This window comes from Medicago truncatula, chromosome 4 (assembly GCF_003473485.1).
Source record: "Medicago truncatula cultivar Jemalong A17 chromosome 4, MtrunA17r5.0-ANR, whole genome shotgun sequence".
Taxonomy (NCBI): domain Eukaryota; kingdom Viridiplantae; phylum Streptophyta; class Magnoliopsida; order Fabales; family Fabaceae; genus Medicago; species Medicago truncatula.
In genome coordinates, this window is record NC_053045.1 from 48677076 (window position 1) to 48693324 (window position 16249).

At 33.4% G+C, this 16249-nt stretch overlaps 1 protein-coding gene and 7 non-coding genes across 8 annotated transcripts; 7 read left to right on the top strand and 1 right to left on the bottom strand.

Annotated features, from left to right (window-relative positions):
* The first annotated feature begins 335 nt into the window (after positions 1-335).
* LOC11415474 (ribose-phosphate pyrophosphokinase 1) lies at positions 336-4472 on the top strand. Its single transcript, XM_003608603.4, has 8 exons — positions 336-695; positions 775-939; positions 1384-1632; positions 1762-1905; positions 1996-2163; positions 2890-2959; positions 3673-3754; positions 4170-4472. Exons 1-8 carry the CDS (start codon positions 540-542, stop codon positions 4348-4350), a joined length of 1215 nt encoding a protein of 404 aa, XP_003608651.2. The 5' UTR covers positions 336-539; the 3' UTR covers positions 4351-4472.
* Positions 4473-8743: 4271 nt separating this feature from the next.
* LOC112421522 (small nucleolar RNA U61) lies at positions 8744-8813 on the top strand. The gene has a single exon (XR_003011848.1). It is a non-coding gene; the product is annotated as a small nucleolar RNA U61 (small nucleolar RNA).
* A 111-nt stretch (positions 8814-8924) lies between these two features.
* LOC112421532 (small nucleolar RNA snoR14) lies at positions 8925-9008 on the top strand. Its single transcript, XR_003011858.1, has one exon. It is a non-coding gene; the product is annotated as a small nucleolar RNA snoR14 (small nucleolar RNA).
* A 60-nt stretch (positions 9009-9068) lies between these two features.
* LOC112421516 (small nucleolar RNA Z101) lies at positions 9069-9162 on the top strand. Its single transcript, XR_003011842.1, has one exon. It is a non-coding gene; the product is annotated as a small nucleolar RNA Z101 (small nucleolar RNA).
* Positions 9163-9400: 238 nt separating this feature from the next.
* Positions 9401-9484, top strand: LOC112421531 (small nucleolar RNA snoR14). Its single transcript, XR_003011857.1, has one exon. It is a non-coding gene; the product is annotated as a small nucleolar RNA snoR14 (small nucleolar RNA).
* A 98-nt stretch (positions 9485-9582) lies between these two features.
* On the top strand, positions 9583-9676 carry LOC112421517 (small nucleolar RNA Z101). Its single transcript, XR_003011843.1, has one exon. It is a non-coding gene; the product is annotated as a small nucleolar RNA Z101 (small nucleolar RNA).
* Positions 9677-9808: 132 nt separating this feature from the next.
* On the top strand, positions 9809-9897 carry LOC112421515 (small nucleolar RNA R44/J54/Z268 family). Its single transcript, XR_003011841.1, has one exon. It is a non-coding gene; the product is annotated as a small nucleolar RNA R44/J54/Z268 family (small nucleolar RNA).
* A 5378-nt stretch (positions 9898-15275) lies between these two features.
* Positions 15276-15426, bottom strand: LOC112421449 (U4 spliceosomal RNA). Its single transcript, XR_003011777.1, has one exon. It is a non-coding gene; the product is annotated as a U4 spliceosomal RNA (small nuclear RNA).
* Positions 15427-16249: the final 823 nt, after the last annotated feature.

Consider the following 16249-nt stretch of genomic DNA (forward strand, 5'->3'; position numbering starts at 1 on the left):
CATATCAATTGAGCTTGGATGGACAATCCGTTGTATAAACACTTGGTTTAAATAGGATATTTTCTCAAATTAAAAAAGATTTCTAATTGTACTAAAAAAAATTAATTCCTTTCTAAAATGAAATTTAATTTAGTCAAATGATTGAACTTAATTAGTTAATGAAATTAACCAAAAATACGAATGGTTATGAGAATCTAAGTTGATTCTTGAAGGAAATAATTATTGAACACAGTTTATTTTTTTTATTTTTTAAGGATGGACACATTTTAATTTTACTTACCTCCAAACTCTAAATAAAGTTAAACATAGGTACGCCGCACGCTGACTGTTTAGTATAACGACGTCGTATTAAAAAAATCGAATCCTCTCATTTCCTCCCTTTGCGTTAAAACCCCACACACCCGCCACTAGCTGCAAACAGAGCTCGCCAATCCCTCTGTTCAGCCTCTTCAAACCTCTCTCTCTTTGAAGAGAAAACCCGAAGAAGAAGAAGAAGAAGACAAACCCTAACCGAGACACGTGTCATTTCCCCTCAGCAAATGGCTTCGTCCCTCTTTCAACTTCAACACACTTCCTCATCAACCATGCCTTTTGCTCCTTCTTCTTTTTTTTCCGGCGTCTCTCATGGCCTCACTTTTCCAACATTAGGTTTTGTTGACCTTTCTCGCTCTCGAACCGTCGCGTATAATACAGTGGTAATAACCTTTTTTCTTTTCTTTATTTTATTATGTTTTATTTTTGTTTTTTTCTTCACATTTTTTATTTTTTTGTTAGAAATGTGATATGTCGGAAGCATCAAATGTTGTTAACGGAAAACCGATTGTTCCCGTTATCAATGAACAAACACTGCCCAAGTTCATGGAATCTGAGAAAACCGTTAGTAGAAACGGTAACAAGTTGAAATTGTTCTCCGGCACCGCTAATCCTGCTCTGTCCCAGGTACAACTTCCACTTTAATTTACTTTCATTTTTACATGTATTGTTTACTTAGTTATGTTGCTCCGACATTTCTGATCGTAGAAGTGTTTAGTGTTTGACACGTAACACATGTCCATGACACTGACACGACTCCACACAAGCAATTACATTTAATTATGTCATTTTTTAAAATAATTATGGGTATCTGTGTTAGTGTCATGTTTGGTGTCTGTGTTAATGATTCATATTTTCATCCAGCATCAAAAATTATGTACAATTTTTTTTTTTTTTGTGTGTGTGTATAAATATGTACAAACATGTTAGGTACGGTAAAAGACATGTTGGTGTTTATAGAACTAGTTGGTCCCTTGCAATGAAACATGATTTGCATGACCCATCTTTTTATTGGGCAGGTTTCAGATGAGAAATCTTTGTTCTTTTATAACTTTGTGTTGCTTCAACTAGGAAATTGCTCGGTACATGGGACTGGAACTTGGAAAAATAACCACAAAGCGATTTGCTGATGGTGAAATCTATGTCCAGTTACAAGAGAGTGTTAGAGGTTGCAATGTGTATCTTATACAGCCAACTTGTCCTCCTGCTAATGAGAATCTCATGGAGCTTCAAGTAATGATTGATGCTTGTCGGAGAGCATCGGCCAAAAATATCACTGCTGTGATTCCGTACTTTGGATATGCTAGAGCTGATAGAAAGGCAAGTATATGCAAGAACTGTGTAATTTTGTTCGGTGATTTGTGATGTATTTGTCTGCATTGACCTGAAACCACACCCCTCGTGTTTATAAGCAATTAATGAAGCATCTTTTGTTGTTTTCCTTAACAGACTCAAGGGCGTGAATCGATTGCAGCTAAACTTGTTGCTAACCTTATTACCAAAGCTGGGGCAGACCGTGTTCTTGCTTGTGACCTTCATTCAGGGCAGTCCATGGGTTACTTTGATATTCCTGTGGATCATGTGCATTGTCAGGTAAGTTATTATCTCCTCAGAATGGTTGTAATTTGTTTCATCAATCTTCAATGTGTTTTCTAATGTTATTGTGTATGATGTTTCCACTAGCCTGTGATCCTTGATTATCTTGCTAGTAAGACAATAAGTTCAAATGACTTGGTGGTTGTTTCCCCTGATGTGGGCGGCGTTGCGAGAGCACGTGCTTTTGCAAAGAAATTATCTGATGCACCTTTAGCTATTGTAGACAAAAGGCGCAGTGGACACAATGTAGCTGAGGTAATAACCACAACAAAATCCGTGCATTATCCATTGTTGTATATCTTTTGGAATTGCCATTATATAAGCTATTATACTTTCAAGCAACGGTTATCTGGCTTTTATTGGTGATCAGTATCTATAATTACATATATTATAAGTTTCCTCTCACTGGTACACTTGGCTTAACCAACAATGCTGGCTATTGGCAATGCCTATTTGGTGTGTACAATGTTAAATTTTACCTGCGAAAGATATAAGTTTTAAAGAAATATGCTTTACTATTCTATTAGCTGCTTAGTAATGTTGTAGGGTTGGAATATGTATGTTTGGTCCTGCATGAGATGCATAGTGGAGTATGGCCATGCTATTATGCAATTCACGATGACATTTCTAATATTTCTAGCTTTTGTCTGTTTTGCATACCATTTATTGTTCTTCTAGGTTGTCATAATTAATACATTGGAACCTGTTAGGAATGTTGTAGTCCTCATACAAGACAATTTCGCCCTGTTATCCGGTTTCCTTGATTTTGACAAGCTTATGAGAATTCAAGCTCTCGAGGGGATCGCAATAAGTTGATTGTTATTTACTTAGGGTCAGAGGTCCTTGTTCTTTTATTGTTACTTTTTGTATGTGCACATGGTTTAGCATGATATAATATTACAGTGTGTTGATTCTCCTCAGGGATTAATTACAGTAACTATACGGATCATGTATATTTATTTGTGTTATGTTCCCCTGCAGGTGATGAATCTGATTGGTGATGTAAAAGGAAAAGTTGCAGTAATGGTGGATGATATGATTGACACTGCTGGTATGCCCTTCTTCAATGCACAATTTAACATTTAAACAGATTTTTTTCATGTGCTTTTTTGCTGGGTGAAAGACATCTAAATCTAACTAAGATTTTTTTTTTTTTTTTTTTTATATTTTTTTATCTTTCCTTCATGATTCAATCTTTATTTATGTACATCCCAGACGTTTTCCCAAACGTTTTTCTTGATGTGCGTGCGCGCGCGCACCCAAACACACATGCATACAGTCTCTGTAATTCTCTGCTGCAGCACTGCCTATATATTTTGTTTAGTGCATTTTCCATGACGGCTATGTCTTGAGATTGTATTTATACCCATTTTTATTTTTTTTCATGAACTTTTATCCAACAGAATGACAGATCCCAAATGCTTCTGTAGCATATTTTGGTGTTACTTATTTGTAACGTATTTGCATCAGGATTTTCAAAAGCATTTTTATTCTTTAAAAAAATTGCTTAATGTAACTTTGGGTACTGGACTTTATCATATAGTTAAAACTATCTTAAGACAGTAATTGAGATTTACAATTATTCTATGATTCTATCCCTTGCATTTGGCTGAGAAGGTGGTCGGTTGCTTATTGAAAGGTTCGGTTTTCATGACATTTATGGTGTTTCCTCATTATTGTGTAGGAAAGCACGATAGGTATGATTGCGTACATTTTATTTCTTCCTTTTGTTGACGGATATCTGTTTGACATTTTGGATCTCAGGAACCATTGCTAAGGGTGCAGCACTATTACATGAAGAGGGTGCTAGGGAAGTTTATGCTTGTTGTACTCATGGTGTTTTTAGGTATTGCTGTTAAATTTTCAATACAATTTTGTTTTTAATCTTTGGTTATTTCAATCCCCTAATTAAGTCAATGAAGTTTCAGAGTTGACATTCTGCATCCTAAATTTGAAGCATGTTATACCTGTTGAATATCATGTTCTTCGATTTCCTTTAGCATACATAATAATGAAGCTGTTAACTGTAATCGCAAATTATTCAGTCATTGGTGTTATTACTCAACTTACTGGTGTCATGTTTTTTGTTCTCCACATCGAGGAACCTTATTATTCAGCTCATAAATATGTAGCTAGGCACTTATGTTCTGTATTATGGATATTATGGATGAATCTGTAGTTAACCAGTGTAACTAATACATAACTAACTTTTTTACATGGCTAGTAATAGTCTCATTATGTTTGTTTTGCTTTATTTGCAGCCCTCCTGCAATCGAGAGGCTGTCCAGCGGCTTATTTCAAGAGGTGATAATCACGAACACTATTCCGGTAGCAGAGAAGAACTATTTCCCCCAGTTAACTATTCTTACCGTAGCAAACCTGTTGGGTGAAACTATTTGGCGTATTCATGATGATAGTTCTGTCAGTAGTATTTTTCAGTGAACAATATAAATTGCCTTCTGCAGTTTTTTTCAATGAATAAATGTAGTTTATCACAGGCCTATAACCATTTTTCACCTCGTTAGTGGACCTTTATCTTTATATATAATAAAGTTTAATATACACTTTTGGTCTCTTAAAATACAACTACGTTTTTGCTTTGGATCTTTGACAAGTTTTTCATGCATTTTTGGTTTTCTTTAGGTTTTGTCGGAACATTTTGGTCCATGTTATGTTAAATATATGCTCCTTTATCGCTTACATGGTCAATGAATCTATGACAAATGTTTTTGGCGCCATGGCCTTTTTAGTATGATTTCCACCCTTTCAAGCAAAATTTTCAAATTTTGATTATAATCTCTGATAAAAATCCAATTTCAATTTAAGTTATTTGTTACTCAGGTTTAGTCTTTTATGAAGCAACATTAGAGCAGAAAAATGCAAAGAACATCAAAATGGAAAATTTTAAAGCACAAAATGAGAATATGTACCACATCACAAAGAAATTACCGAATAACAAGATATGAATGTGATTAAAGTAACAAAATAGCGTATTAGCATTTCTTGTTTGTCTTTCTTTGTCCCTTCTAGTGCTAGTTAGAAGTAAAAAATCGCAATGCTGAATATGTGTTTTTGGTATTCTATGCCACTTTTATTTTATTTATTTACATAATAATACAAGGACAAAACCTACGTGCATTAATGTTTCTCTTAACAAAGAGATCCCCCTACGTGTAGGGCGTCACGTAGAGGGACAAAACCTAAATGTAGGTTTACATGTAGGTTTTGTGAAGAAAAAGTTGCATCCTAACCCTAAAAGGGAACTTAGTTGCTCATTATTATAAACAAAATAAAGGAGAAAAATAGAAACTCTAAAGAAGATCAAATTTACTTCAAAATTTAGAACACCTTACTTCAACCCCAAGAACTCCTATAGTCTCATCTGTTTCAACCTCTAATATGATTTTTCAGTTCAGTTACATGTGCAACACACTGTTTCACGCACGCAAGCCTCCCTTCAATTTCATGTTTGATCTCTTTTTATATTCTCGTGAATCACCCTTTTTCAATTTTAGTAAACCGTTCTTTGGTTTGGACCAGAGGTTTGTAGGATTTTGGGGTTGACATCAAAATTCAACAATGACAATGTCTGCTCTTCACTAGAGATTTATCATCTGCATTCACAATTGACATACCAACTGGTTGAATGTATTGATATAGCTGCGAAGAACTCCTAACCTTAATTTTGATTTGACATTGCTCCATCTTCGATTTATCAGCAACTTCAACACATAAATGATCCAGAGCTTCTCCAACAAAGCCTTTGGCTTTGTCTCCTTCAATACGTAGTATTTGATCTTGGGAGCTAGAACAAGAACCAATAGAATCATGCTTGCAACCTTTCCTTGGATTCTACCCCAATCGTCGATAGTTATGTTTGTTGACTCTCTTAAGATTGATCAAGACCTTGTTGCACCAAAATGTCTTGAATAGTATGCCAAATTGTAAGGTTTATCTTCCCATCAAACAATGGCATCTCAAACTTTGGTGTGTTTCACGCCATAACATCTGATACCATTATGGGGAAATCTGTTTACACCTAAGATCTTACATGGAAAAATACACTACAAAAGGAAAAAAAGGAAAAAGATGTCACACACCAATATATGTTGTTTGTCATGTTTTAGCTACATCTACGTGAATGTCTCAGCAATTATAGTATTTGTTATCTCAAATGAGATTACGCAAATTTTTATCCCAACGAAATGGTGTATCACTCTACAAATTTAGCTACTCTTACATAAGAGTTACAATAAAAATTATAGAGAAATGATATTTGTACAACCATTTTCTAACAATTTTTTGATAATTTTCTCTCTCATACTCACATTATCTTCTTATTCTCTCTCTTCCTTTTTCTCTCTCTATTATTTTTGACCAATCAAAGAAGAGAAAATCAAAGTTGTCCAAAGAGTTGTACCAAAAAGTTGTTCAAATATCACTACTCAAAATTATAATACATTCACTATGCTAGACTCTCTTACACAACACAAGTGGTCATAAACATAGACACTTGCAAACTTTTTTCTTGTTTTTTTTTTTTTTTTTTTTTTTTTTTTTTTTTTTTTTTTTTACGTTAAAGACAAATTCATTAATGAAAGTCTGATGATAAATCAAATGTCAAGACTGCAGAAATACAAGGCGGAGTTTCTTTGATCCATATGCAATCTAAATTCTTAAGAGCATATTTTGCTAAATAATGAGCAGTTTGGTTGACTTCACGCCTAACATGCAAAAAATTTAAACTACAAAAATTACCCTTAAAACTAATACAATCTCGAATAATAGAGCCAACATAGTTGGGAGATTGTTGGTGAGCATTCAACGCTGAAATCCCATAAGAAGCATCTGATTTTGCTATAAGATTCAGAAAAGACATGTCTTTTGCAAATTACAATCCCTTCTACATAGCTAAAGCTTCCGCAACCTCTGAATCTGGTAATGAAAATACTTGTCAGGAACTAGCACCAACGACAACACCTTCATTATCTCTCACCACAACACCAATATCCCATTTATCACCCTCTATCGGACCTGCTGCATCAACATTAAGCTTGTAGAAACCACTAAAAGGAGGTGTTCAATGAACATAAGATATTGGCAAAATCGGACCTTCACTTAGTGTCTCCACCAACACCGTACTAGCACTCTTAAAACTCCCAATAGATCTTTGTGCCTTTTGAATAGTGGCAGCCACATCAACATCAGTCCCCTCAAAACATTTCTTATTTCTAGCACACCATATCTCATAGCACAAGGCCAAAACATGGACTATAATATCCTCATCGACATCAATAATATTTTCCTCCAACCACTTATGAAAAGGAACGTACCTGGAATCATGCGAATTAAATACCATGCCTAAAGTGGAAGCAAATCATATCTACTTGACCAATAACACTTCATAAAGAGGTGTGAAATTGTCTCATTATGTTACCCACAAAGAACACACAAGGATTGCTACTTATTCCTTTTTTAAAAAGATTATTTTTTACCGGTAGTTTTTTATGTAGAATCCTTCGGAAAAAATGGATGTGTCTTGAAATACTTTTTATTTTCCAGAATTTTTTCCACACTTGATGATTATTGTCTTACATTGAGCCATGTGAGCCATCTACTTCACGACTTGACTTTAAAAAATGGTATGAACTCTTCATAAAAAAAAGTAGCTGACCGTGAAGCACCCCACGCAAATTCATCTTGCAATTGAGAGAAAGAAATTGACAATTGAAGAATTTGTTGAGCCTCAAAAGGGAGAAAAATTTCATTAATTAAAGTAGCATTCCAACATCGAATATCATGGTGAATGAGATCTAAGACAAACATAATATCACAATTAGGGGGTTTAAGAGACAAAATCTTATGCCCATTTTGATAAGAAAGCCAATTATCCTCCCATAAATTAAATTCTTTTTCTTGTTCTTTGAAAATACATTGTTATGCTAAAACACCTCACAATACTATTATTTTCAAGAGAAGAGTGTTGCTTCTTCTAAAAGTGATTAATGGAGGTGAATTAATCTTCACAATTTGGACTGATCTCTACAAATACGAAATTCATTCTTCCAAGTTAAATATGCATGTCTTTGAGCATCCACGATGAAGACTCTCATCTTTGAGGTCTTAAATGAGTCTCACATTGACACATAACTTTTTAATATTTTTTTTAATAAGAATACCTAATATGTACTCAACCACTTTAATGGAGACCCTCTAATAAAAGGTCTAATTGGGTCCCATCAATATTATTTATTTAATACACTATCTATTTTAATACATTTTTTAATTATTATTTTAATAAAAAGGTGATGTGGACCCATTTAAGAATGAGGTCTTAATGTATCTTTTAAGATCCTCAATTTTTTTTCTCCACAATGGGGTACCTATTAGGTACCAGGTCTTAAATATTTAAGAATTAAGACTCTCCCCCATTGTGGATGCTTAAGGTTCAACTACTAGTATTAATTTGTAAGAAGACAATGGAATCAAATTTAATTTAAATTAATTTTAAAATATTTGAATAAAAAACATGATTTTGTATGATTATAAACACAATACGGGCCTAACAGCTCAATCATCAATTGGGCCTAAAAGTACCCGACCCAACTCCTTCGGAGCCGAACCCTAACCTGAAATTGATAAAACCCTAGTTTACATCTATAAATAATCGCCAAATTCCTCTTATTCTATCGAAAACGTTTCAGCTGTCGGCTATCTCCTTCGTTCTGAACTCGCCTTTTGTTATTTTTATTTTTTATTTTTTATTTTTTATGCTTTTCTCTTCTGTATTCAATGAACAATTTACTAGTTCTTATTTGTTTCATTCTTTTTATCTGAGCTATGACGAAAAAAACTGTGCTGGAGCTCGTCGATGATGGCGCAATCCTCTAAGAAGTTCTGAGCTTTAATTTTCAGCTTTTTTTAACTATAAATTATTGCATGAATAAATTGATTCATGATTCTACTTTATGATATTTTATTTATTTGAATGATTAATTAAGAGGGAATAAGAGAAACCGAAGTGACGATAAAATTCATTTGTCTGTCAATCCTCTGATTCTCATTGATGTAATTTATGAATCCCGACAGGTTCTGATCGTTTTCTCATTCCCTCTTAAATTGGATCTAGTTGAATGATTTGTATTGATATCAATATTATGAATGGGTACGTGATGAATCTAAGTTTGTGTAAATGGGTAATTTGCATCTGAATATCATTGATGTTATTATCACCTTGGAGAACTGATACCCATAATTTATATACTTATTTTTTGTTTTGTCTATTGCATAGAATTTGCTTTAGTCTCTTGAAAATAATTTTATGCTGAATTTGCTTTAGTCTCTTGTATCAGATTGTGGAATATCAGGTCTTATGCATCATGGTTATCAATTATATTTGTCTTAGAAATTGTCTAATCTTTTATTCAAAATGAAACTATTGAAAACCTATATGTTATTAAGTTGATATTGATTGATGAGAGGGAAAAGAAAAGCGAGGTGATGATAAAATTCATTTGTCTGTCAATCCTCTGATATTCTTTGATGTTATTTATGAATCCCGACAGGTTCTGATCGCTTTCTTAAACCCCTCTAACACTGTTTTTTGTTAATTGTTTTTTTTTTTTAGTTACTTGGTTTTGTTTAAATATTATGTTCTCTATTTGAGTCTATTTTAATGGGCATATGATGAATCTAAATTTGTGTAAATGGGTAATTTGCATCTGAATATTATTGATGTTAAAATCACCTTGGAGAACTGATGCTCAATATCTCTCTCTTCTATAGCAAACCATTGCATCCTTTTTTTAATTTGATCTGATAGAGTAATGTGCTGTCTTTATATTTATTGAATATATAAATTGAATTTTTCACTAATCACCTGGCCCCCCTTACTACTTGATGTGCTAATGATGACAAACTAGACAGGGACATCAGATCTCCTAATTAGAGAAAATGCTGATTTGTCTGTGGGAATCTCTCTGATGCACAATTTATCACAAATTTCATTTCATTGACAAAAACTAATATTGTAAGTCGTACTAAAAATATTAAAAATGGAAATGATAAATTCAAGGATAATATGGAATGAAATAAAGAGTGTGGACCTGTAAATGGAAAGCTTAAAGTTAAAAATCGTTGATGGAATAGTAATGTTTATGATAAAAAAATATATTAATATCCAAGACCTAATGGTGTATCAAGTGATTTCTACCGTCGACTATAAAGACCGATGTATTGTCTGAGCAAATTGGAGATGAGGTTGAATGAAGAGGGAACACTCACTATGGAAAGATGTTTTAGCTAGCAAGCGGCAATCGTATTTGTCAGTTGTTGGACGGTAATGTGGTATCTTGGCCGCTTCTAGGTGGTGGCAAGATAAGGAGGTGTTGGTGGGTCAAAATTGGTTTAATAGAAGAAGAAATAATACTTGAACAATCTATTTTTGACAACTTTTGAAACAATCCTCAATCTTATATTTACATTTGTTTTTATTCTCTCTTCTATTAGAGGATTGATATTTCCTTGCGCGCCCTATTTTTTTTTTCAATTTTACCTTTGGTCAGAATTTTGTTTTCCGAATTGTATTGTTAGAATTTTGCAGATCTTTCTGGATTTTTAGAATCCGAAATGTTTTACCATAACTTTTAATCTTCAAAATAGATAAAAAGACAAATATAAAAACAACTGATTTTATTAATATATGAACAATACACTACAATAATTTTCAAGCTTTTTAAATTTATGCTGCTTGATAGGGCTAGGACATATCAGTAGCTTTGGTGTTGGTGGGGAGACACAGGGGCCTTTAAGGAACAAGAGAGGCCTATTTCTATGAAAGGTCAACGATGGAAACACATCGTTGCAGAAGAGGATAAGAGGAGAAAGAAGAAGGTGTGACTATTTTTGAGAAAATGAAGTCTATTTATAGGGAGGGAAGGACCAAAAAAACGTGTAAAAACACGTTTTTCAATTTGACCACTGCCCAAAACGTTTGAAAAACGTTTTCTTTGTGGTGCAGACCACCGGCCAAAAGCTTCTGGTGTAATCCGGAATATATAATCCGGAATACACATATATTCTAGATTTCATATTCCGGAAACATACGATACTGAGGTGAACAAAGGGAATCTTGGGAATTTGAGTATGGTGAAGGTTGGTTCAGATTTTAGAATCCGAATTTATTCAGCATTGGATTCTTTTGTGTGTTCCACATTGCACGTTTTCATTACAAGTAAACTACATCAGACAAAACAACATGGAATTCCCTGGCTTTGATCCGAACACCAAGCTAGCGGCAGTCTACTACAACGGTGGAACACCACCCCATCTGTTTAGGATTCGAGACAATGTCACCCTCTCCGGGCTGAAGGATGATTTGGATCAAATCAACCGTCAACTCAACCACAAAGACACGAGGAGGGTTGACGGAGTTCAATATCGATGTCCATTATCCGACTTAGCCGAATCTCTTCGCTTCAGCCGGATGAAACTCAAGAACGACAACGATGTGCGAACTATGTTCTCTGTCTTTGGTCAGCACAATACAAGAGGATCGATCGAGTTGGACTTTTCGTTGGTTAGATTTGCTGAACAAATTCTGAAAAGTTTGCACCGAACCAGGAACTACGAAGAGATTCGGGCTTTGCTAGAGGGACCAGAGGAGGAAGAAGTTAGTTTAGATGATTCGTGATAATGTGCTATGTTTTACTTAATCGTGTGTTTTATGTTGTTTTAATTGCGTGTTAGTTATGTGTTGTTGAATTAAGTAGTTGCATTATGTTTTAATTTACGTCAAATATGTTCATTTATTCGATAAAATAACCAAAGATATGATTTTCGAATTACGAAATCCGGATTTGCCTAGGGCGTATGTGTGTTCTGGAAAACGAAATCCGGAATACCTCAGCATAGGATTCTTTTGTACGGACCACATTGCACCAGGAGTTTATGCGTTCCACAACATCCAAGGACCTCTATAAATACATCTTCTCTGGTTTTCAGCTTCAACATCATCAAAACACACAAATACAACAAAGAATACCATGCAATTTTTTGTCATTAAGCTGAGGATCTTTCTCTTGCGGTCGCAAATAGATGAGTTAACTCTCTATTTGATTGCATGATGAAGATCCTCAGCATGCTGTCAAAAATACAAACAAGCACACCAAAGAGACCATGCAAATTTTTGTCATTGTGCTGAGGATCTTTCTCATGCTATTTTAAATATATAGATCTCTATATAACCGCATGATGAAGATCCTCAGCATGCTGTCGAAAATATATAAATACTCCTTGATGCCTCCTTGATACATAGATAACTCAAAAATATCAAGAGGTTGCTATGAGTTAGATCTTGCTGCCTGTCAGATGAATATGTCATTTGGCAAGGCAACTTGATCTAACTCAAAGAAATCCTCTTGAAAACACCTTCCGAAAAGATTCATCATTTATGTTTTTATTGTTTTTTTAACTGTTGATTTGTCTTATGTTGCTTCAATTTATGCTATGTACCTTTGTTCTATTTTTTTTCCAAGGCAATTGCAACGAAAACTATCCAAACAAAAGAGTCTGATGCTGTTCAGAGTTTAAAAATATTAAAATTGACTTTGTACCAGCGATTCCACTATTATTATAAGATATTATAAAAATTTTAGTGAAAAATAAAAACGAAAATAATACAAGAAAAATTAGTAAACAATAATAAAAATATTTCTTCATATTGATAGAGATAGGAGACAAAATTTACATGGATATAGTAAGTCTTGCTTGGGCTGGTTTAATGGTAGTTTTGACATTTTCCCTTTCCCTTGTAGTATGGGGAAGAAGTGGACTCTAAGAGGACTACTAATTGAGTTAAGGGATCAAAATGTCTCAATTATTTTATTTTATAGCTAAGTTCTACCATGTTTTAACTATTGAATTTTGTTATTTTATTAATATAACTAAATACTAATTAATGAAATGCAATTCGATACTTCATTTCGAAACTCTATTGTATTCCAGTGGTGGAATATAATATTGAAAAAAAAAATACTCTTTAAATCAAACAAATATTTGAATTGTTCCCATCTTATTGTCCCGGGAATACAGATAATTGGAAACGGATTACTACTCCAAACTTAATTCTTTTTAAGATTTATATTTTGATGAACTGATTACCACCAATCTTTTCTAAATATGAAAAACTTTTTCATCGAATCCCCTGATCAGTTGTCAATTATTTAATCAATTTAATCAATTCATTTTTTTGAAATACTAAAAATAAAAGTTTTTTTTTTATCGGGATTATGAAAAGAATGTGAAATCTAAAAATTCAAATAATAAGAATAAAAATGTATTTTTTTATTATTTCAGATTGATTGGAACCAATACAAATATAATAGATTAGATCAAACAAAGAAAAAATGTGGACACTATGGAATTGACATTCCATAGATATCTATAGATATACCCATATGAAAAAAATATTTAAATTGGTCCATCCATATTATATATATTAAACTTCTTTTTTTTTTTTTTTTTTTTTAAGTAAAACATTCCATTTTTACCATACCATAATAATGAAACACCATGGTCATTCTCAGGTTTGTAAATTTTTTCGTAGGCAAGATTCAGATCTATCAAAGTCTGACCTGAGCTGGCTTATTCTCATACGTGACTGAAAGACATACATGCTAACTGAAAGAGACCCTTGCATCAATGATAGTTTGTACATCTTATGAGGATGTTCATACTATAAATAAGTGCACATACAACGAGTCTTCCAAGGCCGTTATTGAAATTTTGATGGTCCAGGACGAATCTACAATCTTGGTCAAAAATAATGATTATATAAATAAAATTAATGTCCAAAGTATGAAAATAATTTATTTGAAGAAAATAGTTTTTACTACGTTAAAAAATATCTAAAAACAAGCTTCATACAAAAACATTGAATTTATTGAATTTTTATTAGTATTCAAATCCTCATACAAACAATACAAACAATTCATACTGCCATTTCTGAATGCAAAGTCATTAATAATTGTGTCTACTTCAATATATTATATCATATCTTTCTTAATACATAAAATGGATAGTTCATTCAACTTTTTGTGACATTGACAATCTCAGATAATTTTTCAATAATTTTAACTTCAAAAATCTTCTTTTGTAGATGACACACTCATTGATATAATTAAATAATTGTTTTTTTTTTTTGGCCTAATGAACCCTACTTTTTTTTTTTTTTTTTTTGTTAGGGCCAAATTTCTCTTTTTTGGGGTCTAAGACAGTCACCCTACCCACCTCAAATACGGCCCTGGAGTCTTCTTATGATTGATCAATATGATATACTGTCATCAATCAATTCTAGTAGTTGAAGTAAGATTGGTTTGTATTTTAAATTTGTATTTGAAATCTCATGTCCGAACCAAAATAAGAGAAACAATCTTAATCTAATGACTGCAAGATGTTTTGATCATATACAACTCACGAGCAAGCTGACATATATGTGCACAACAAAGACCCTTCCACAACTGGAAGTGATATAATATGTGATTAAGAAAAAAAACTGCATTATGCCATTACCTTATTCCAACAGGAGAAACTATCAAATGATGAATGTGCTTTTCAGCTTCCTTTGCACCCAAACAGACACATATATTCCTACCATCTGCTTACTCACAATCCGAACATACTTAGGCTGTGATTTCACACTTCCTATTCCATTTATCTTTGTCAATTGGTAATTCGAAAAAGTATCATTTCTTCATTTGCAAGGGAATCAAATACTTGAGGCACCATTTCCTTTTGCTTTTTTCTCCATAACAAACTCAAAATTCCATAACTTCGGTGTGAACGTTTCATTTCATATATACAATGAAACACTATCTATCAAGTTAAATCCTATTCTAACCGAGCTGCATAATACTTTGCAAAATTTTGGAAATGAATCAACATGATGGATTGCATCTAATGGAAGTTCAGGCCAATTATACTTTAGATGAGAACTGTCTAATGTTTGTATACAGTTCTCATCTACCATATCAAGTGGATTAATTTGTTCTAACAGGAGAAGGAGGGGGACTGTAGCTTTTAAGTTTAGTTTCCGGTTCAGATGCTGCTTTTAGAGTTCTTCTTATCCTCTGCTCCAAATACATTTCCATCATTCAATGGAACTAAATCTTGAAAATTGTTGAGCAAAATATGAATGAATCAACTTTGTTATTCGCACTAAAATTTAACTCACTAGAGAAGATTTGTTTAGAGCTCTTCTAATCCAAACACATTTCCAGCATTCAATGAAACAACTTCTTGGAAAATGTTATGGAACAACACATAAGAATGAATTAAAGAAATTAAAAAAAATTGAACTTGAATTGTAGGGCTTTACCCCGTGGGGAGCCCTTCCAGAAATTCTCGAAGGCCAAGGATAAACCAAGGCCTAAGAGGGGGTTTGGAAATAGTTTTCAACCAGCAATAGACGCGCCTCGGTTAGAACCTCATTAGCTGCGTCATTGCCCCAAGCGCAAAGATGCTTTATACTGTATCAAGCTTAGTTTTTTATAATAGTTTAAACATATGTTGTTTATGATATCAGCGATGTGGGACATCACATACTAACCCAATAATGTAAATTTCTGATGGTTCCTCAGTACAAAGCCAACCCTCAATTTCAAGATCATTACATGGATGTAGTCCAGCAACATTCCAGGTACCAATTGTTACCCTGGAAGTTCAACATTTATTAATGAACATAATCAATATCTTTGAAGTTAATGACATGTTACATATTCAGATTAAAACAAGACCTCACTTCTTTCGTATTTATGCATTGAACACGCAGAGTTTCTGAATTTAATCTTCTGTGTCGTCTCGTCTTGTACAAATATCAAATCACATATATACTGATTTTTACAAAACAGTCATGTTAATTTCATATAATCTTGGTTCGTAACTTATTTTCCAAGGAACATTTAAGCTTCATACTTGCATCATAAATGCCAACAAGTAACGTAACTTGGCCTCTTTGTAAATTTAATAAGAAGCTACTGTACCATTCTAATAACAAGAGAAAGCAATTGTAGAAGGTCCTTAAGAGCAAAAAGTACATATCCACACAATGAGACAATCTTAAATAAAGTTAGCGGAATGAGTGTTTTGTTTTCAACTATCTCATTTACTTTAAAGTAACTGGCTATGCTATGGAGACGCCAAAGAGGCGCACCCAAGCCAATCCGGTGATTCTATTAGTGTCATCCGATGACAATCACACGTTGATCCATGAGGTCATATCCAATGCAACACAATGGTAGAGTATGCCCTATAAATACTAACACATGTCCCAAGTCAAGTCTAA